The following is a 22395-nucleotide window of genomic DNA, read 5'->3' as shown; positions in this document are numbered from 1 at the left end:
GACATCTCCGCTATAGTATCTGGCAAATATCTAGATATTATATCCCAAAGAAAGAAGTACAAACAGTGGTCTAGGTGTAAATGCATTCATAACGGAATTTGTTCTCTTTATCAGAAAATACTAGTTATAAGTCTTTGATATATAAACCCTAAGTATAACAAATGGCTCTTCGATCTGGTAATAAAGCTCATAATGCTATATGATACACTTGTCTGGTGGAAATCCGTACGAATAGACGTCCACCGGAAGAGATTTGGAGGAATCCTTGCGCATCGACGCTAATGATGTCTGTCAAAATCTCTTTTTGTGATGATGAATTGGTTATTTTTTGGTCTAATAGCTCAAGAGGTTGCCCTCAATTCTGCGATTGGACTCAGGACAATCGTCATGTGCCTCATATGATTAATTCAAGTCACTGTATCATAATCAACTGTTTGGAAGAAATCCCAGACAACATTGCATATTGCATTTCTAAACCATCTATTGAAAGAAGCTTTATGGTATCGATTCATTAAATGTGAACGAATCAGTCCTTCGTGATGGATCGATATCTACAAATGGCGTAGGTTATGGGCTATACATAGCACATATTGGGAGGGAAGTTTCCTTCAAACTTAAAGACCAATGTAGTGTACTACAGGATTATTTATCAACCATAAAACGGCAATACCCCTGCGGACTGTCATCACCCCGACTTTATCATAAACTCCACGAACTTGCGCAATACAGATGGTCGATTGAGGCTACCTGTAGACTGGCGAAGATTATGTGACAGTCATACGAATCGCGAAGATCTCAAGCTCTTTACTAGAAAAAGACCATCCTGACTTTCTTATACAGTTTGTCGAATAAGGCTACCTGTAGACTGGCGAAGATCATGTGACCGTCATACGACTCACGAAGATCTCAAGTCCAACTTTACTTTCCCAGAGGAAATCTACGGGACTTAACTGCAGGGGTGACTGACTTCTGCAGAAGCTTTCAAAATGAAGAGAAAGAAGAGAGTATCACTCACTTTCTCTGTTAGTGATCTGTCCTAGCTGTACATAGATACATTTTAATAGGAGCCCATTTTATACACGATCTAACGGATCTATCTGTGATACATTCCTTTAATCGTGCGTCGAATTGGTTTGGATAGAAATCCAGAGTAATTAGGTCGAAGTGTACTAATACACTAACCACTCTTCTCTTTACCGGTATCACAAAGAAATCAACGAAACGTTTCCCCAGTGATAAAAGCACATGAACAGCAGGTTATCCTAATTGTTTCTATTGCCAACCCAACGTTTAACTTAGCCGCTTAAAGATCAGAAGAACTTGAAAGAGTAATGCTTTGTATTTTGATGTCGAAATAGTTATAAGAATGTGGTACTCAAAGAATTACTTAACATATTGTTAAAGTCCCCAAAACGAACTAATTTGTAATTATGTTTTATATAAATAAAGCTCCGTAGATAAGCAATATATAAACAATTGAATGAAAATAACAAACGACTCTCTCTCTGGACTTTAAAGTGACTACTTGAACAACTAACATACATTTAAATCCCTTGACATTTTAATAATCAATTAATAATTATTATTTATTAATAGTGCTAAGCTTTTAATTATATATTATACAACAAAATGATTACATTTCATTTGCTTTTTTTTGTAGGACTGCATCTGGTATGGAGTCTGTAATACAGATGATTTTCAACGTAACCAGTATTGTGCATACAATGGTACGGCGAAACCCATTTCACCAGAGGGTAGAAAACTCTTACAAGAACGTTGTGGTTATCTTTTAGAGAATGATGCAACGGATTTTTGCTGTGATAGCCAACAGGTATATAAAGCTAATAAATAATTGAATATTATACAACTATATAAGTTATTATTTGTAATTCAAATTCTTATGTAAATTTGGTTATTTCTTTTCTTTTAAATTTCTTTTCAATGTTCTCGAAAAACAAAACCAACAAAAAAAAAAAAAAACAAGGTGGATATTCTGAATAAGAATATTAAATTAGCTGGTAATTTCCTAGATCGTTGTCCCTCATGTATGGCTAATTTAGTGCGACATTTATGCGAATTTACATGTTCACCCAGGCAATCGGAATTTATTCACGTTGTTTCAACCGAAAGCAACAAGGATGGTAAGTGTACACTCTTCCCCCCAAACTATCTAAAGATGTTTTGTATAGTACATTTGTATTAACATCAAATATATTGTCGTCATTTTGTTCGCATATAAAGGTATATTTTTAAACTATTCTTTTATATGTAGATTATTATGTGACGACAACTATCATCAACAATTTATATTGTTTCAAAAACGTATAAATTATTAATTTTCTTTTTTGAACATTTTATTTTTAAAGGAAAATTATACATCAACAATATTGATTTACATATAACAGCCAACTACACAAATAGTACCTACAAATCATGCTCTCAGGTAAGTTTTTTTCTTCTTCTTCTTGTTTTCACCAAACATTTTCGTTAAAATACCAAATTTATAATGCATATATTAAATTGAATTAAAGTGTAGGGGATGCAAATGAATTTTGATTATAATTTCTCCTAGACAAAATTTATATGGTTAAGTAAGAAGTTTGTTTGAATATATTTTAACTGTTGGCACATCGGTTCCAAAAATTGTTTAAGATATGCATTTTTTATTCTTTCTTTAATAAAACAATTAATTTTTTATCAATGATTTGCATTGAATGAATGATTTTTAGCAATAGCGGAAATCACAGTTCGTTATATAAGTATCACTATGTATGTGTTTTTCATGAAAGCTTATCCTGTTAGTCAAATTTCCAAAGAATTTTTAATGCTTTCTGGGTCTCACGAATGATTTGAACGACATAAGCCTTAAGCAGGGAAATCGTTTCTAAATGATTCGCATAATATTGATTTTAAATAGGACCTCAAAAATATTTAAAGCAGCCAAATCGCAACTACGATGTCTGATGTTAACACGATTAACGAACTTATAGCTCAAAATATTGCTGTGCGACAGCTCAAACAATGGCGTACCATGCTGATGAAGCTTAATTACAAAAGTTCATATATTTCAGTTCATTTCACGACTGGTAATCGTGGTAGTTTACTACGCCCTAACTGTCAAGTAGAGTCGTAAGGACCGTGTTTTGACAAGACAATACCACTCGGCAGATGTATTGTAGTGTATACTTATGTGGTTTTAGATCCAGCCTATAGCAGTAAGATATCTCAATAGGTAATTAGGTCTGGAGCTAGATAACTCACTAAGTTAGGATATAATGTAAACCAAGAAATCTAATACCTTTTGGCAATTAGAATATTATCAATGTGCTTTAGGTGAGTAACTGGCTTGACGGTTTAATCTTACGTTAGCCCCTAAGTGACTTCAAAAAAGAACACTCAGGTGGCAATTTTTGTACATGACTGTATCGGTTCATCTACAAACATTTAGCTTAAGTACTTGATACTATCTAATCTCTTGTCATAGTAGTCCCGTTGCGGAATGATAAATATGCATGAGAGCAATCCCAATGTAAACACTGACAAGGAAAAGGCAATCACTATATAGTGTAGAGTCTAGAAAAGGGACGTAGCCAACATTAGGTGAATTAGTCTGCATGCATGAGAGCAATCCCAATGTAAACACTGACAAGGAAAAGGCAATCACTATATAGTGTAGAGTCTAGAAAAGGGACGTATCCAACATTAGGTGAATTAGTCTCCTGGTATTATACGCCATGACTTAACCTCCTTATCATTCATAGACTTAACCTCCTTAAACCCGCGCAACTCCACTCATGAGATGGCCCTGTTGAGTCGGCAACGGTACATAGGGACGTACCGAAGTACAATATCTTCATCTTCCCAGCACCCATCAACTAACTACACCTAATATTTGTATTATCAGCTCATTTTTAACATTTTATTCCATAGCTAACCCTGTACCGTTCGAAGAAACTAGGAACGATAACAGAAACATTGAATTAAGTCAGGTCATTCACTGAGAAGGTGGAATCGCCTTATCTTTTTATTCCTGAAAGCTGAATTGCATATCTGACAAGCAACCATTGTCCAGTTATTACAGCCAGCAACCTCGATATATACCGCCTATTTCTGGTTATAGTTTGCCTGTTGTGTGTAAAGATTCCTTATACAAGTGCGTACATAAGTCCATCTGTTTTTAGCCTTTTTAAGAATGAACCGGAAATTTATATTTTAAATAATACCAGCATAGTTGCGGCTGAAACAGCGTTAGATATAACCAAAGCAAATCCCGTTCTGGCTTCATTTCTGTGTACAATGACCCAAAATAGTAATGTCTGACAGACAACCCACCCTTGACAGTTCATTATTGTATTGTCTGACTAATAGGGATTTAGTTTGTCTCATAAAAAGTCCATAAACATGGATTTAAAGTGTTCGAGTTGTTGACAAGGTTCGCGAGTCGATGTTCTAGTAGTAAATTGTTTGAAAATTATGGACTTTACTATCGGGTCAGTCTCACTAACTTTTTGCTAGCGTACATCGCACTCAGTGGGTGTTTCACTTTGACCAACAGTTTTTTTAACAAACGTTCGGAGAAGTTTGGAATATGTATCGACGTGGTGTTAGCTTATAGCAATTAATTTTTGTTCGCGGAGGTGTAATACGGACTGATAGCAATATTTCGAATAGAAAACTCTAACAGTGTCGGAATAACAGACTTGGGAATCCTGCACTTTTCGACAAAATTTTGTGTCTATTCATAGTAATCAGAGCAGGAATAAAGGCATTTATCCTATAAACTACCATAACCGATAGATACTCCGATCGTGCAAAAAGTAGCAACCTAGAAACTCAAATCAATATGTCATGCAGTCTCCTCTTTCTTGTGATAACTTCTATAAAAATCGAGGTAGTAACAGAGACAACTTTCTGTTTCTGTTGCTGACCTGGTATTCAGTAGAACACCAGTTTGGAATATTTCTCCCCCTACTCTGGAGATGCCCGATATTCAAGACGTGACCAAAGCTGATTTGAATATTAGTCGCGCATACTCGATAAAACCTTAGGTGTATAATGAACGCTCACACCATTCCACATTTTAGATCCAGCGCTCATTGTTTTCTCCCATCTTGTTCGTACAAAAACCGATACCAATAACATAGACGGTGACAATTGACTTTTTCCCAAAAATCTGAGACATAAAACAGCGGAAATATCGAGTATACGCGACTGATATTCGATATTTCCGCTGTTTTATGTCTCAGATTTTTGGGAAAAAGTCAATTGTCACCTTAGGTGTCAAAACCTTAGGTGTATAATGACAGCTCGCATAATTCTACGTTTTTGATCCATCAGATTGTTCTCTACCATTATTTTACACAAGAAAACGATACCAATAACTTGGACGATGTCAATTGAAGTTTTCCGAAAAATATGAGATAACAATCAGCGGAGATCTCTTAACATCAAAATATTAAAGTTTAACCACCGCTATAGCTCCAGCTTCTCTTAAATGTAACCAATTAAATTAAGCAGAGGTTTTTTAAAAAAGTCCGTTGCTACTCTGAGTAGAGCTGCTATATTTCGAAAGCTAATTTCAAGAGTAATGTCAACCAAACTATCTTCTATTTGATAAGCCTTACGTCGATGAAGGAATTAATCACCAGAAACAATAAAGCTACCACCGGAAGTGACCGACTTACAGAGATCAGAACAACAATTTGCACGATCAATTTAGGGGTAGATTTGAAACTCTATATTGGGAAACGTTTCCCAAAAGCGTAGCGTAGCGTTTTTCCAGGTGTCTCGATGAAGATGAGCGAACAACTAAAGAGAAGTAACATTATTCAGCCACCGTCTGAATATCTTTTCGTTCTGAATCTTTATGTTTTAGTGCCACAGTATCTGGATAATTTCATTATCTTGACCTCAAATTAGAGCCATTAAATATGATGCATTATTTTAACTAAAATAGTAACATAATATAAAAAATTTTTTAATTACAGGTATCGGTACCTTCAACCGGTCAACTTGCTATGGATATAGTATGTGGTGATCATGGCGCCTCACGCTGTAGTGCCACCAAATGGTTTAACTATATGGGTGATTCCAATAATATTTATGTACCTTTTCAAATAACTTATGTACAGCATGAAAATAACTCGTCCTCTAAAGACGGTTACCGTCCATTGGATCCTCCAACAGTTCCTTGCAGTAGTCCATTAAATGTAAGTTACTAGTATAATGATAATAAATTATTATTCTATAATTAATATTATTTTGGTACTTATTTAAAGGATAAGACACCAGCTTGTTCCTGTACAGATTGTGAAGCATCATGTCCAATACCACCACCCGAACCGCCAGCACCACAACCTTTTACTATAGCTGGGTTTGATGCTTTTACTGTTATTATGATTGCCGTCTTTATTGTTGGCAGTTTATTGTTCCTTATGGGCGTATGTTTATTCCCTTCCAAAAATATGGATGGTAAGTTTATTGTTTGTTTTCATTTTCAACCATATGCGTTTTTTTTTTTCTTTGTATTTTTTTATTATTTAATTAATTTGAAAGAAAACTTTAGCACCATGAGTAAACCACCGCCACTTTAAGAACAATACAATTTATAATTTTTTTTTTGGTCAACTTTTTTTATATATTTGTCATATGTCAGCACATTTGGGTCTAGAAATATGAGTTTTCATTTCTCTATAGAGTGTTTCATATTGTATTATTATTTGTTTATAAACAGGCCTGCATTACGTGATGAACATATATTACTCTTTGATAATTTTGCATGGTGGAGTAAATTTGAATAATCATTGAAATAACAAAATTTTAATTTTAGAACTAGAAATACAATATAGTTTGGAAAATTTCTAGCAACAGCAAGAATTTTAAAATACATAGTACGTGCATGTTTAGGTTATAAATAATGTGAAGTAAAAGTTTTCAGATGATGATGATGATGATATATCTAGATGATTAAAGATTTTTTTTAATATAACAATATGTGTATTCATTGAATAATAAATATAAAATTCGCTAGGAAATAAATAATGGTGAATCAGTTATTTGTTTAACATAAATATATAATACAAATCAATTATGAATACGCTTTTATATATTAAGAGCTATTGCACACAAGGAATGTTTATACAAATATTATTGCCAGCTTAGCACTATAGTATTAATTCAACTGATAATCTTTAGTTTTATTATTATGATTTTTGGAAGATATTAAAACAAGAAGAATAGGAATGCGGCTACTAATGTTTATCACACAAAAATTTAAGTAAAAGTATCAACACGAAAGGCGGCAGGTCTAAAGATCAACATAGAATATACTGATTTATAAATAAGTTTAAAAAAGGGTAAAAGCGATATGTGTTTGATTAAATATGAGATATTTTATATAACACTCGAAATAGGTGATATTCACCCCTATCGCCAATAGAAGTGAAATTTTTTTCCCTTGAAATTTTCATTCGCCTCGAAGGGAAAATTGCTATCGTGAACTTGTTGTGAACAATTCATTCGCAATAGTTGATTTTTTATGCAACAGCTGTTCAATGTTTACAAAATTCCATCAACAAATTCCCCAACAGTGGAATTTTTTTCACGATAAAAAAGTTAGTGAACGAAAAAAGTGAAAAGGAAACATATTACACGTGAAATGTTGATTGGCGATAGGGGTGATTATCTTTAATATCTATCATTCCATCATTACATTTCTGATTTCTGTATCAGTCGTTACTTTTTATCGTTTTAATCAACAATACACAAAAAACAATAACAATATTTAACTAAAAACAGGATAAATATGGTGTTTGGCAAATTTATAACTAATAATAATTGGTTTTTGTTTGATATTTTTTTTATAATAACAAGAAATTATTTGAAATTGTTGTAAGAAGCTAAAATGTAATAAAAACGTTAACTTTATTTGAATTAAAAAAAAATCATGAATAATTATCACATAGTGAATGGTTATCTCAACTAAATACATGAATTCTTTACTGTAAAGGAAGGAAGTAAATTTAGCTGTGGTCGCAAAAGGCAAAATTCCAACAGTAAACCACCCCAAAAACTTGGAGTTCATATTTGACAGACTATTTACTTCCTCAGCTCATGCCATTGCAATCATGCATTAATTGCGAAGTAGAATCCAGGTCCTCAAAGCGCTAGTCGATCACCTAGATAGGTCTCCTTCGCTTAGTGATAAACAATGGAGAAACTTTCAAAGCTACCAATGTGCTGCCCTAAGGACTGTAAAAGGGCTGTTTACCAATTTCCTCAGAACATCATCTACACAAGGAAACGTAGGTCTTCCCAGTCAGGGAGCATAACGTCATGTTAATTAAACAGTTCCTCCTCATGGGATGTCATTGGAGGAGTCATCCCAACTCTAACAGCACACAGTTGGATGCTTCCACTAAGCATATCAGGAAAGGCCTTTGTATGTACGAAGAGAACATAAGTAATTACATATGTGCAGGATCTATTAGATTAGTTATCATATTCGGCAGCTTTGAACGATATTCATAGAGACGCCATCAAATCCGCGGTCGCAGAATACCGCATGAATGTCGTACTTAGAGGTCGCCCACCGCTCATTGCAAAAACGGAAAAAAACCAGACGCGGAGAACAGGAGTAGTTCTGGCACAACTAAGATCGGGATAGAGCAACATGCTTAATGCGTATTGGTCGTGCATGTTACAACAACCACCTCACATAATATCCACTCAGCAGAGGAATCAAAACAAATTGAATAGGAGAGTGAGGGAAGCTGCGGTTTGCCAATTGCAACATTGTAAACATTGAATACTAAAGAATATTAAAGCCGCAGTTGGTTTACACAACTCTACGAGTCTCTATAATAGGTTTGCACAATTTCAGATTATTGTCATGAAATTCATATGGGTCTATTTAGCTTTTATCGCCTACTAGGCGGTTTTTGGTTTGCTTATGGAACATTCCTACCTATTCACGACAATAGGACCTCTCGTTTCCACCACAATCAGTTTTGCGCACCGTAACGACTCGGAGTTCAACTCAACTGCACCGACTTTTATAAGTGTCGCTGCTAAAACTACAACATAAATCTTTGCCTCGACGCATCATTTTCCTTGTCGACCGATAACTGTAGATATTGCTGTACCTTTAGAATACGCTGGGTGACAATTTTCCATCTTAAGCGTAAAGACATTATTGATATAACAATCCGTAGGAAAAAACATTTTCTCAACTATATATAATTGCAAAAACTTCAACGATCAAATTTATATCGATCGAACTTTAAATTCAAGTTGTATTGAGCCGTGATTTTCAATCAAAACACAACATACAATTAAGTACTTCCCAGCTTCGAAAAACACACATAAATGGCACATGAATCTAATTGGGAATGGAACAGATGTTGTTCCCTGATAAAAATATATTATGGGTTACTACGCTGGTACCCCAGATATTACAATAACGAACTTGACTGATTGACAGATCATTTACCCACAATCCTCCAATTACACCAATCAAAAACAATTAAAAGATTCAACGACATATCTTTAATGATCATTCAGCGTTCACCAAGCAGAGAGCCAATTCCGTGATGCTCTCAACTACTAGCTTTGCTGTTCGTAATTTCCAGTAGATTCGGCGAAACCCAAGGATTCATTGCTTTTGCAGCTGAACCGTATGTTTATAAATGAGGACAAGCACAATAAATGCTTAGATCGTTTGAAGAGTTTATAAACTTTGTGTTCATGAGTTGGCAAGTTGTGGTCTACAGTACGATATTTCTCCAACTAGTCTTAGTTGTATGACAAGGTCGCAATTACATTTGCAGCCACCATTTCCAACTCTTAAAAATTCTCGATTGCATTTTGCCGGTTTTGTACATTCAGAAAATTGAGGCAAAATGGTGTGTAATTTGCAAACTTCACAACCTTCCAGTGTCAAATCACCACAGTATCGCCGCCTTTTAAAGCTCTAGAGGCCATCAACACAGCCCAACCATCCAAGGCGATCGGCACTGACGGTGATGTTGAAACACCTTGGCAAGTGGAGACTCTATTAGTATCAATAGTTGAAGTTGTATGACAGGATCGCGATTAAGTTTGGAGATACCACCATTTCCGACCCTGCACAATTCTCCCTTGCATTATGTCCGCTTTTAATTGAGCAACCAGAGAGATAACATATAACGCAGTGTTGTTCTCAAACTTCACAACATTTCAGAGGCCATCAACGCAACCAAACTATTCAAGGGGATCGTCCTCAACGCCATATTAATGCTGTTGTTGAAACACCAAACCTTCCAAGGCGATCGGCACTGACGGTGTCTCCACGTGATGTTGAAACACCTTGGCGAGTGGAGAATCGATTAGTATAAATAGTTGAAGTTGTGTGACAGGATCGTGATTAAGTTTGGAGATATCACCATTTTCGATAATGCACAATTCTCCCTTGCATTCCGCCCGCTTTTAATTGAGCAACCAGATATGAAATCCAAAACAAAGTGTTGTTCTCAAACTTCACAACCTTTCATAAGCCATCAACGCAACCAAACCATTCAAGACTAGCGCCACCGATGATATATTAATGCTTACGTAGAAACACCTTGCCGACCGGGGAGTCAAGTACATTGCAAAGATTTGCAATTAGCCTATATTGTCATCCGGACACTTAATCATGGGAAAATGCGATTTCTATTTCGCGATTAAGTTTGGAGATACCAACATTTCTGACCCTACACAATTCTCGCTTGCATTCTGCCAGCTTTTAACTGAACATCCAGATAAATGGGATAACACGAAGTGTTCTTAAACTTTACAACTTTTCAAATGCTATTAACGCAATCAAACCGATGATCCACCGATGCTGATGTTGAAACACATTGCCGACCGAGGAGTCGGGTTGTTGTTGTATGTTGTTGTAGCAGCGACAGGTGTAAAGCCGGTTTGGCTGAGTTGACAATACTTAGTCGTTGTTTGTTGAACTCCAAGTCGTTCCGGTGCGAATAATCGATTGTCATGGAAACGGAGGAGTCGAGTACAATGCAATGGTTTTCAATTTGCCTATAAAGTGATCCCTTCACTTAATCCTGGAAAAAGTCTACAGAGGAATACTCCTACAGACCTATATCGCTTATGTCTCCTTCTATTCTTCTATAGTTAGCTTTAGTTCGGCCATGTTCAATCCAATTGTTCATCTATTTTGCAAACCATCTGTACGATATGATTATTCCTCAATTTCCTTACTTTATGGCACAATTCTCATTCAATTCGATCATACAGTTATACAGATCGATTGAAGAACACATCACGTCCCAAACAGAATGCATTAAGTGACAAATAGATCCAGTGTATCATGAGACACAAGTACACGTGACATCAATCTTAATGCCTAATAGCAGGAAGTAATTTCCCCATTACTATTTTGCTAGATAAAAAACATTTGCAATAATGACAACAACAAGGCATAGAAGCTTCTTTAAATTTCAACTAATTTCTTTTTATTATTTCTCAAAAAAAAAATTACATGCTCTCATTATTGTTTTTAGTGTATTTTTAACATTTTCATCATATGAAGAGAAGGGGAGAAATTTCTTTTTATTAACCTTGGCATACAGAAATTTGTTTAAAAAGAAAATAAACAAAAGTTTATAATATTATTTGAAAACATTTAAATATCGTTTTATAATTTGTATTAATTAATTAATATTTTTTTCTTTTTAATTAACTATACAATAATATTATTATTATTTTTTTTTAATTGTTGTTTTATAATATTGATTGGCAAAAAAACAAATTTATTTAAGTTTTGTTAGGTGATGGTTTGGTGGATAATCGTTATAGTTCGTCCATTGGCAGACGTTTCACTGGTGATCACAGTGTCAGCAATGAGTTGGCACCCGAGGAGGATTCACCCCTGCAATCAAAAATATCCAGTATGTTTTGGTTTGATATTTACAAAAGAAGTTTTTAAGAAGAAGAAACAAAAAATCAAAACACTTTGTTAAATGTATTTGGTGGCACTTATTTATATATTTATTAAAAAATTTAGTATTGCAATTGCTTTTAAAACTCATGACAACTCATTTAATGGTTCATTTACTATTCATCTTTTGTAAATATTTCATAATTAATTATGTTTTTATAGAAATTATTACTTAACCTACAAATTATTCATTCATAAGTCATTTACATACATATTTTTGTTTAATTCTTAATGCGAACAGTGGAAGAATTGAAGTCTGCCTTAAAGTCTGCTGTTGCTTGTCTGTTTCTTTCTGTTCTTGTTCTAAAATAATAACTAAATATTATATTGTAATTCATAGCTGTTTCTCGTTATTATGCTGAATTTGTTGTTTTATTGTTTTTTTTTTTCAAATTTACCGCTTTAATTTGTGTTTTTTATTTCATTTTAAAAATTTTAAATGTTTTTCTATTATACAACTGTTTTATGTTTTAATCGTTTTGTTTAAAAAATTGTCTGATGACCATTTTTTCATATACAATTGTTTTAAATTTTCTAATTAGTTAAGTGTGACCTTTAATGATTGGATTGAAAATTAGAATTTATTGTTATCTCTTAGAGATTTTAATAAATTAAATTTTAATTATTTTACTAAACTACATTTTAAAGGTTTTAATAAAAACTGATATTTAAATTATACAGGTAAATTTAAAACAAAATTTATAAATGAAGTTATAAACAAATGTTAAATTTCCTTAACTTTAAATGAACTGTAATCATAGGAAACTGATTGAACATTTTATAAATTCCACTTTCATTTACTTTATAAAATTTAAAAATTCTATTGAAATTTGTAAATTGTAATGCTTTCAATACAAATATTGTTGCACAATGGTAATGGACCTTAGCTTTTCCATATTATCTTTGATCTACAGAGGAATTTTTTCAAATAATGTTTTATTTTTGGCGTATAAATTCCCTAATATACTTCTCATATCATACGTTAAACAAATCATGAATAAATTGTTTATTATAATACTAGAAATATTTAAATACATTTGCTCAAATTTATTTCAAACAATCAATTTCAAATAAACATTAATGGAATCTTTATAAAATCAATCATCGATCAGTTAAGTTATTATATAGCAATAACATTTGTTCAATTAAAATCCCAACATTTTAGAAAAAGATCTTTTAATCAAACTTGTTTGATCTTTAGAAATTATTAATGTTAAAAACATAAATTTCTAATTGAATCAAATTTTCCGGGAAAATGTTAAAAATTTGTTTTAAAATAACTAGTTCTATTACGAATGCAAACTGAACTCATTCTCTGGTACATTGTAAGGATTTAAAGAGTTTTTGATAAATCAGTTCTACAGGGAAAACGAAATATACACGTCTGGTACGAAATTGACAACAAAACTGTTTATAATATTTCAATACCATCCGTTGTCAAAGTATATACATACGTACGACAACACTATGTAATGTTGACAACATTGCAACAATTTGTTGTCGAAATCTAAATTGTAAACACATCCGTTGTCTAAATGTTAACAAACGTGGTAAGCTCACTATTGACAAACAATCCGTTGCCGTAGCCGTAGCTTACCACATTTATTAACATTTAACGGATGTGTATAAAATTTAGATTTTGACAACGAATTGTTGCAATGTTCACAACGTTGGGTTGTCAACATTACATAGTGTTGTCGTACGTATGTATTTACTTTGACAACGGATGTTATTGAAAGATTATAAACTCTGTGGTGTCAAGTTGTTATCTAAACATTTTCTCGGAACTATAGGATTCTAACTGAATCCTATAACGCACGACCAGTTCCGAATGTTTACAATCATTAATAAAATAACTGATTTTAAAACTTTTCTTCGCAACTAACTTCGCAAATCTTATGTGCCCGGCCCTAGAAACGATTCGCTATCAAACGTTGGAGACGTCTCATTTCACCGATGTATCTGATCTGTCACACGTTCAACTAGAACGTATTCTAGCATTCAGAAATTTGTTAATTTGGTTGTGAATTTAGTTTACATTGACTCTTATCATTCTAAAAATGAGAATGTTCATCTCTGTTTAGTTCTGTTTTCTTTATTCACTTTCTCATAGACTATCTCCTAAATCCTTTCTTTACTGACAATACAAAGCGATCCATAGGACCCAAGTAAAACTTAACTCCTGGCAGTAAGCAGTCTGTGAAACCTAACCAAACTCTGTAAAGCATCAAAGAAACAAGTTTCCTTAACAACGTTGAGCAAAAATAATTCTAAAAGATCTGCTTTTAAAACCCTTCTGTAAAAGGAATATCGACCCTATAATGCCTAAACTGTGCATACTCTGAAGAGTGACAATTTCTAACAAAAAGCATTGATAAAAGAGCTCATTTCGAACACTTCTATTAATCGAACCAGCTTCAAAAACTCTTTTATAAATCCAATATCGACCCTTTGAACACTCCTGTTGAAGGAATGTCGACTCTATAACGCCTCAACTGAGCATGTTGTGAAGAGTAACAATTTCTTACAAAAATCATTGATAAAATAACAGATCTAGAACTCTTCTATAAAGCAAATATTGACTTTGTAACGCCCCTACCGAACCAGCTCTAAAAGGTGTCAATTTCGGATATAACTGCAAACGTCCCTGAGTACCGCCGCCACAGAATAATGTATATTTTTCGATTAAAGAATTGATTACAAAGCTCTTCTGACAGAACGAATGTCTACACTGGTGTAACAATTCAGATTTCCGGGTGCTATTTTTTGTCCTATTTCGTTCGGCCTGTGTTAATATCTCGTGGAGGGGACATATAACAAACCCTGAAAGCAGTATATGTTAGTCCTGTTCTTCTCTTCACCATTCATTGGGTTTTACAGTTCAGTAAGTAAATAATGGACTACCTCACACAATGACGGCGTGCAGGTTAGTAAGGTTACCATAAGGTGCAACTTCATTCGGACATCGTTGTTGTTGTAACAGATTGGATGTAACCGGATGTTCTTCAATGGGGAAAAACTTCTGTTTGATACAGCTGTTGCTGAGTTGACAATCTTTGGCCGATTGAGAATCGGGTCGTTCCGGAGCGGAGATCCAATTGTCGTGGGAATGGGAGATAGTTGTAGTCTCTTCTGATTCCCTTCAATAAGAATAAATAGAGCTTTAATAGAAAAACCGAAACTAAAAGAGGAAGTATTCCAACAACACTTAAGCAAGAGATTCGTATTGGTACCTAAATTATTTACTTCCGATCGACAAAACAGCTATATTATCTGATAAAACTAGTAGATTGCATAGGTTGTACCAATCAATCCTTGTCAATTCGTCATCGAACCTATTTCCTAGCTTTTTTTGTCCGAGTAGGCCTGTGTTGTTAGTATCTTGTGAAGGAGACCTATTCGCAACCTTGTTCAGAGGGCAAGCGACCCTGATATCGTGCTCTTCGTCGGATTATAGGTCCATCTCCCCTAACTCCTGCCTGGTACAAGATTTCCCAAAAGAGTCTTTCGACAAACCTAGGAGGTCATCCTTCTAGTCAGTCAAGGTCACCTAAAGTACTGCCCGATTTCCCATCTATATGGCAGTATATGTATAAATCAGTCCTGTCTTCTCTCCTCCATGCTTTGGAATTTTACAATTCATATTCAATTTTCATTTCACGAGTATGCCAGTAAATAATGGACCACCTCACACAACGACAGCGTCCACGGTTAGGTTAGTAAGAGTTGTATACCATAATGTGCAACTTCATTCGGTGATCGTTGTCAACTCTTTTGATTTCCTTCAACAAGAATAAAATAGAACTTAAATAGAAAAAAAGAAATAACTAAAAAGAGGAAAGACTGGAACAACACTGAAACCCAATTGACTCAGACTAGTTGCTGAATTATATATACCTCGATTCGACAAAACAGCTAGTTTCCCTGATAAAACCTAGTATATTGCATCAGTTGGACCAAGTAAAACTTGTCAGTTCATCATCGAACCTATTGCCTGGCTATTTTTGTTGGAGACTCTGTATTCTAGGACAATGGTAAATTATATGCTCAATCATTTCTAGCTCTTCATCACTGCATAATCAGCAGAAGTCCGCCTCCTCTTTAGACTACATCTATCCAGGCCATTGAGTAGTCATTTCCATTCGACAAAATAACTAGTTTCTCTGATAAAACCTAGTAGATTGCATAGGTTGTACCAAGCTAAACTTGTCAGTTCGTCATCAAACCTATTTCCTAGCTATTTTTGTCTGAGTCTCCGTATTCTAGGAAAATGGTAAATTATATGCTCAATTGTTTCTAGCTCCTTAAATTTCTCGCATAATCGGCAGAAGTCTGTCTCCTCTTAGATTCCTTAGACTACATTTATCCAGTTCATTAAGTAGTCTTGAGCTAGTTTCCCTGATAAAACCTGGTAGATTGCATAAAAGCAAACTTGTTAGTTCATCATTGAACCTATTTCTCCGTATTATAGGATATCGTTTCTAGCTCCTTAACTTTCTTGCATAATCTGCAGAAGTCCATCTCCTCTTAAAGTTGATAATGTTCAGGAATCTTTTGAAGATCATCCTTTACGTTTTACGCTCCTATTGCTTCCATTTAGTTCTAGGTTTGAAGCTTGTCCTTTCTTTCGCTATCATATTTCCCTATGTATTGAAACCCAAAACACTAGAACGAGCTTGCATTCTAGAACTAGTTGTAAAACTGATATAATTTTTCTAATGTTTTAAAATTTATAAAATTTTTAGAAAAAAAAAACTTTAAACTTTTGCTTCTATTGTTATATGGGATTTGGATTTTAAAATTTTCCAATAAATCTAACATAAACTGCACAATTCCTTTCTTTATATATAAACATAGTTAGTTGCAAACTAAAAGAATAAAAAACAAACTTCATTAACAAATATTAGTAGTGAAATATATCCAAATTTGTAAATAACATGCGGGACTTTCAACCAACTTTATAATTGGTTTAATATCTTCTTTATAACACAATCTAAATTTCCCGGTTTTTATTAGTATGTATTTGCAAACTAACATGGAAAATTCAATAATAATAATTAATTGCAATTATACATTTTGATTTCAAAATTTTTATGGACAAAATTTGTTTTGCTTTTAAAAGTGATCCCATTATGAAAGTAAATAATATTTAATATCTAATTAATTGCAATTAAAATGTATTTAATAACAATTTCTAAATTGTGTAGTTTTGATTTGTTTAGAAGCACTTGTTTTCAAAAAAATAATTACCCAAAAGCAAAATTTGTAATGTTTTCATTCTGTCCTAAGAAAACGATGATTGTGCAAGTCTTATAAACATCATTTCAAAATGTATTTTGTGAAAACTATTTGTATAAGAGAATTTAATGTAAATTACCTTTTATTTCCTTTTGAAATTCAATTACTTTTTTGCATATTTAAAACTAACTAACAATTTGCTTAAAATTTTTTGTTGATTTTTTATTTGAAAATTTTCAAAATTTCTTTTTCGTTTCACTTTTTAACTAATATTCCAAAATGCATTTAAAAATGGTGTATTTACCATAAAATGTGATTTGTTTGTATATAAAAATCTGTCTGTTGTTTTTCAAAATTTTAAATGGAATCCATTAGTATGTTTAAAAACTGTCCTTTGACTTGCAAAACTTGTTGTGCATTTGTCGTTCTTTTAGAAAACTTCCATAGAAAACAACTCACTTTCCCAAAGATTTATTTTGACAGTCTCTATTCATTGGCTTAAAACAATGGAAGTGGAAAGTCTTAAATTAGATCTTGTTATTATTACAAACTAAACTATATTTCATGTTTTTCTGTTCAATTTCTATTTAATTTTCCCCCAACAGGTGATGGCAATGAAGTGGATGGCGTCAACAATGATGGTATTGATATTGTCATTGAATCAGATTCTGGTTACTTTGAACATTTGGGTGCTAAAACGGAAAAATGTTTGGAGACCATGTTTACCGCTTGGGGTAAATTTTTCGCCACCTATCCTTGGCTAACATTATTGGGTGGTTTGGTGTTTGTGGCTGCTCTAGGTTTTGGCATTAAATTCCTACACATCACTACCGATCCGGTACAATTGTGGGCTTCACCTCAATCACGTTCTCGTGTTGAACGTGAATACTTTGACTCTACCTTCCAGCCTTTCTATCGCATCGAACAAATCATTATTAAGGCGGTTGATTTAGATAATATTGTGCACAACACCTCAAATGGTCCCTTAGTATTCGGCCCGGTCTTTGATAAACAATTTCTAACAGATGTTTACAATTTGCAAGAGGATATTAAGAATTTGGGACGAGATATTGAGGGTGCCACTATGCTTAAGGATATTTGTTATGCTCCTTTGGTTTCTGGAGGCCAGGATAAAGTGAAAACTTCCGATTGTGTGGTCCAATCAATATGGGGTTATTTTAGAGATGATTTGGAACGTTTAGATGATGAGGATGATGATAATGGTTTTGAGGTAAATTTTTTGCGTGATTTTATGTGAATATTTCTTTAGCTATTTAATTTTATTTTGCAGGTGAATTATTTGGATGAACTGTATCAATGTATACGCAACCCTTACTTATGTCTGGCTCCTTATGGTGGACCAGTTGATCCTGCCATTGGTCTGGGAGGTTTCCTAAAACCCGGCGAACAATTGGGTTCAGATACTAAATATGAACGTGCTACCGCTATAATTTTAACCTTCTTAGTACGCAATCATCATGATAAAGAAAAGTTGGGTCCAGCCTTGGAATGGGAACAACGTTATGTTGATTATATGCTCAACTATACCAAACACAATATGAGCAAACACATGGATATTGCCTTTACCTCGGAACGCTCAATAGAAGATGAATTGAATCGTGAATCTCAATCGGATGTTTTAACCATACTGGTGTCTTACTTGATAATGTTTGCCTATATTGCCATCTCCCTGGGTCATGTACAAGAGTTGGGCCGTGCTTTCATTGATAGTAAAATTACTTTGGGTGTGGGAGGTGTTATAATTGTTTTGGCTTCAGTGGTATCATCAGTTGGTGTTTTCGGTTATATAGGCGTTCCTGCCACCTTGATTATTGTAGAGGTTATACCCTTTTTGGTGCTGGCCGTTGGTGTGGATAACATATTCATTCTGGTGCAAACCTATCAGCGAGACAACCGCCGATCTGATGAAACCCATGAAGAACATATTGGCAGAATATTGGGTCGTGTGGGTCCCTCCATGTTGCTGACTTCGATTAGTGAAAGCTGTTGCTTCTTTTTGGGCGGCCTTTCCGATATGCCAGCCGTTAAAGCTTTTGCTTTATATGCCGGTATGGCTTTACTCTTTGATTTCCTGCTACAAATCACCTGTTTTGTTAGTTTGTTGACTTTGGATACTAAACGTCAAGCGGAAAATCGTTTGGATGTCTGCTGCTTTATACGTGGCAAGAAAACTGATGCTGCTCCCATTACCGAAGGTCTGCTATACAAATTCTTCAAGAGTGTCTATGTTCCATTCCTAATGAAGAAAACTGTTCGTGTTGTGGTTATGATTGTATTCTTTGGTTGGCTGTGTTCGAGTATAGCCATAGCACCACGCATTGAAATTGGCCTAAATCAGGAACTTTCTATGCCCGAAGATAGTTTTGTATTGCATTACTTCCAATCGTTAAATAAATACTTGAGTATTGGTCCACCGGTTTATTTTGTTTTGAAATCTGGCTTAAACTTTTCCACAACATTCGATCAGAATCTAGTGTGTTCGGGACAGTTTTGCAACGACGACAGTGTGGGCACACAAATTTATTTGGCTAGCAAACGTTCCAATGTCACGTATATAGCACGACCAGCTTCTAATTGGATTGATGACTACTTCAGTTGGAGTCAGGCCTCAAGTTGTTGCAAATATGACCCAAAAACTGGTGATTTTTGTCCGCATCAAGGTAAGTAAAAAAAAAACTGTTATAAAATGCTAAATTTTTAAAAATTTTATTGTTATAAATGTCTATTACTTCTTTTACACTTTTGTAGATACATCTTGTGATACATGTGTCATTAATCGCGACAGTTTGAGACGTCCTGATGAAGTTGACTTTGGCAAATATTTACCTTTCTTCCTACAAGATAATCCCGATGATTCATGTGCTAAAGCTGGTCATGCTGCCTATGGTGATGGTGTACGCTATAGATATTTACCAAACTCTAATGAAACCACTGTTGAATCCTCCTACTTTATGGCCTATCACTCCATATTAAAAACATCCGAAGATTACTATTTCGCTTTGCGTTCGGCACGTAAAATAGCAGCCAATATAACACACATGATACAGGGACGTCTTATGTCACAAGGTCTACCCTTCGAGGAAGCCATTCAAGTTGAAGTTTTCCCTTATTCCGTATTCTATGTATTCTACGAACAGTATCTAACCATGTGGCCAGACACCCTACAAAGTATGGGTATATCGGTTTTGGCAATTTTCATTGTAACATTCCTATTGATGGGTTTCGATATACACTCATCTCTGGTTGTGGTCATTACAATTACCATGATTGTTATAAATCTCGGTGGCAACATGTACTATTGGAATATTTCTTTAAATGCTGTCTCACTGGTTAATCTTGTTATGGCTGTTGGCATTTCGGTGGAATTCTGTTCACATTTGGTTCATAGTTTTTCCATATCGACAGAAGGTACACGCGAACGACGTGCAGCCGATTGTCTCACCAAAATGGGCAGTTCAATATTTTCGGGCATAACACTGACGAAATTTGGCGGGATCTTAGTATTGGCTTTTGCTAAAAGTCAAATCTTCCAAGTTTTCTATTTTAGAATGTATTTGGGTATTGTTTTGATTGGTGCTGCACATGGTTTAATATTTTTACCAGTTTTACTAAGTTATATTGGTAAGTAAAATGAAAATGTTTATTTGTAATATTAAAGAGGAATTCAATTACTGTTGTAAATGTAGCAACCATGCTTATGTACTACAAAGAGTGAATTCCTTTAGTATTTTTGTATTTTATATTTTAAATTAATTTTCTTTTTTTACCCTTTAATTGCCCTTAAAAGAATGCTTTTTATAACAACAATACCCTAATGCCTTGTATATCAATCTTAACTCAACTAAATATGTAAAATGTAACATGTTTTCAAATCATTTTGTTAATTCCTTACAATCATCTCAATCATCAAAAATGGAATAATATTTGAAATTAACGTCGTATCCTTTCAATGTATTCCTTATTACAATGTGTGCTTTGTTTTGTTGAGATTCACCTTTTTGTTATTATCACAAGCGAATGTTTTATCATAACCATCATCAAAATAATCATTAAACATTAGTTTTGTTTTTAAAAAAAACATCGACGGGAAAAAAATCGTTAAAAAAAGGACAAAAAATGATTCTAGCAAATCATTATTATGTAAAGTTTAAAGAAAACTTAAGTTATGTTGTGTAATGAGTTGTAACTATTCGGACGCTAGAAAGTTGTATTTTTAAAGAATAAATGGTTTAAAAATAAAGTTTAAATTTTCAACTTCAACCCGAAATATTATAAAAAAATTGAAATTCTTCTTCCAAATATGTAATCAGTCCTGAACATTTGATTATTTTTAATCTTATAAAACTTAATTATTATGAAAAATAATTTCCATACAAAACAAAATGTTTAGTTTTTAGATGGAATATTCGTTGAGTATGTATTTTGTACTTTTCAAGGCTTTTTTTAGTTTCAATTGCAAACATCAACTATTATTTTGTTGTAAAAATGTTCTATTTCCAAGCATTTCTTTTAATTTTAAACAAATTTTTGTTTATACAACTTTAGTTTCAATTTATAAATACATTTTGTAATTTTCTGTTAATGCTTTTAAAAATTTCAAAAAAATTGTATTCCAAAATGTGTATATTTGTTGTTTTCTACTATTGTTTTTTTTTCTCTTCTTCTTCTTTTCCTTTTCTGTACATTTTACTTTACAGGTGCACCCATGAATAAAGTTAAACTGGAAAATTTTCGTCGTGAAGCATTTAAAGTGCAAGAAACATCGCTATCGACTGTAAGATTTTAACGCAAACTAAATACAAAACAAAAAATACCAAAAAAATAAACTATCAAGTCTCTTTTTAAAAAAAACAAATACTTGAGAAAATACGTTAAAAACTAAAAAAAAAATAACGAAAAAAAGAAAAAACGAAAATATAAATAAACTAAAACTATACAACTGCTAAAAATAGTAAAAGCAAAACAAAACTATTTATACTTAAAATAATAATTTTTTTATATACAAACATAAAAATAAATAAGTTTTAAACAAATTAATAAAAAAAGAGAATGAAAAATATAAAAAAACAAAAGATACTTGAAACCGTACGCTATAAAACAGACATCTCTCTTTCTCAATTCATCCATCCTTTTTTGTGTGTGGAATATGAATGAAA

General features: G+C 33.5%; 1 protein-coding gene across 3 annotated transcripts in view; it reads left to right on the top strand.

The window, feature by feature from the left end:
* The window catches only part of LOC119604339 (NPC intracellular cholesterol transporter 1), a 47646-nt gene extending 25535 nt beyond the window's left edge, over positions 1-22111 (top strand). The window contains exons 2-11 of one of the 3 annotated variants that reach the window (XM_037956909.1): positions 1661-1831; positions 1985-2141; positions 2367-2443; positions 5988-6209; positions 6279-6471; positions 11811-11930; positions 17824-18449; positions 18510-19899; positions 19988-20860; positions 21937-22111. In XM_037956909.1, the coding sequence (XP_037812837.1) occupies positions 1661-1831; positions 1985-2141; positions 2367-2443; positions 5988-6209; positions 6279-6471; positions 11811-11930; positions 17824-18449; positions 18510-19899; positions 19988-20860; positions 21937-22025 (3918 nt within the window). In that variant the 3' untranslated portion in view covers positions 22026-22111. Of the gene's footprint in view, positions 1-1660; positions 1832-1984; positions 2142-2366; positions 2444-5987; positions 6210-6278; positions 6472-11801; positions 11931-17823; positions 18450-18509; positions 19900-19987; positions 20861-21936 lie in introns of all 3 variants that reach the window. The other 2 variants (XM_037956907.1, XM_037956910.1) reach the window with 2 other exon arrangements.
* Positions 22112-22395: the final 284 nt, after the last annotated feature.

This window comes from Lucilia sericata, unplaced genomic scaffold (assembly GCF_015586225.1).
Source record: "Lucilia sericata isolate MDLA Ls3-8-SP2 unplaced genomic scaffold, ASM1558622v1 Contig000383F_arrow, whole genome shotgun sequence".
In the NCBI taxonomy this organism is placed as follows: domain Eukaryota; kingdom Metazoa; phylum Arthropoda; class Insecta; order Diptera; family Calliphoridae; genus Lucilia; species Lucilia sericata.
This window is presented reverse-complemented; position numbering and strand designations above follow the sequence as displayed.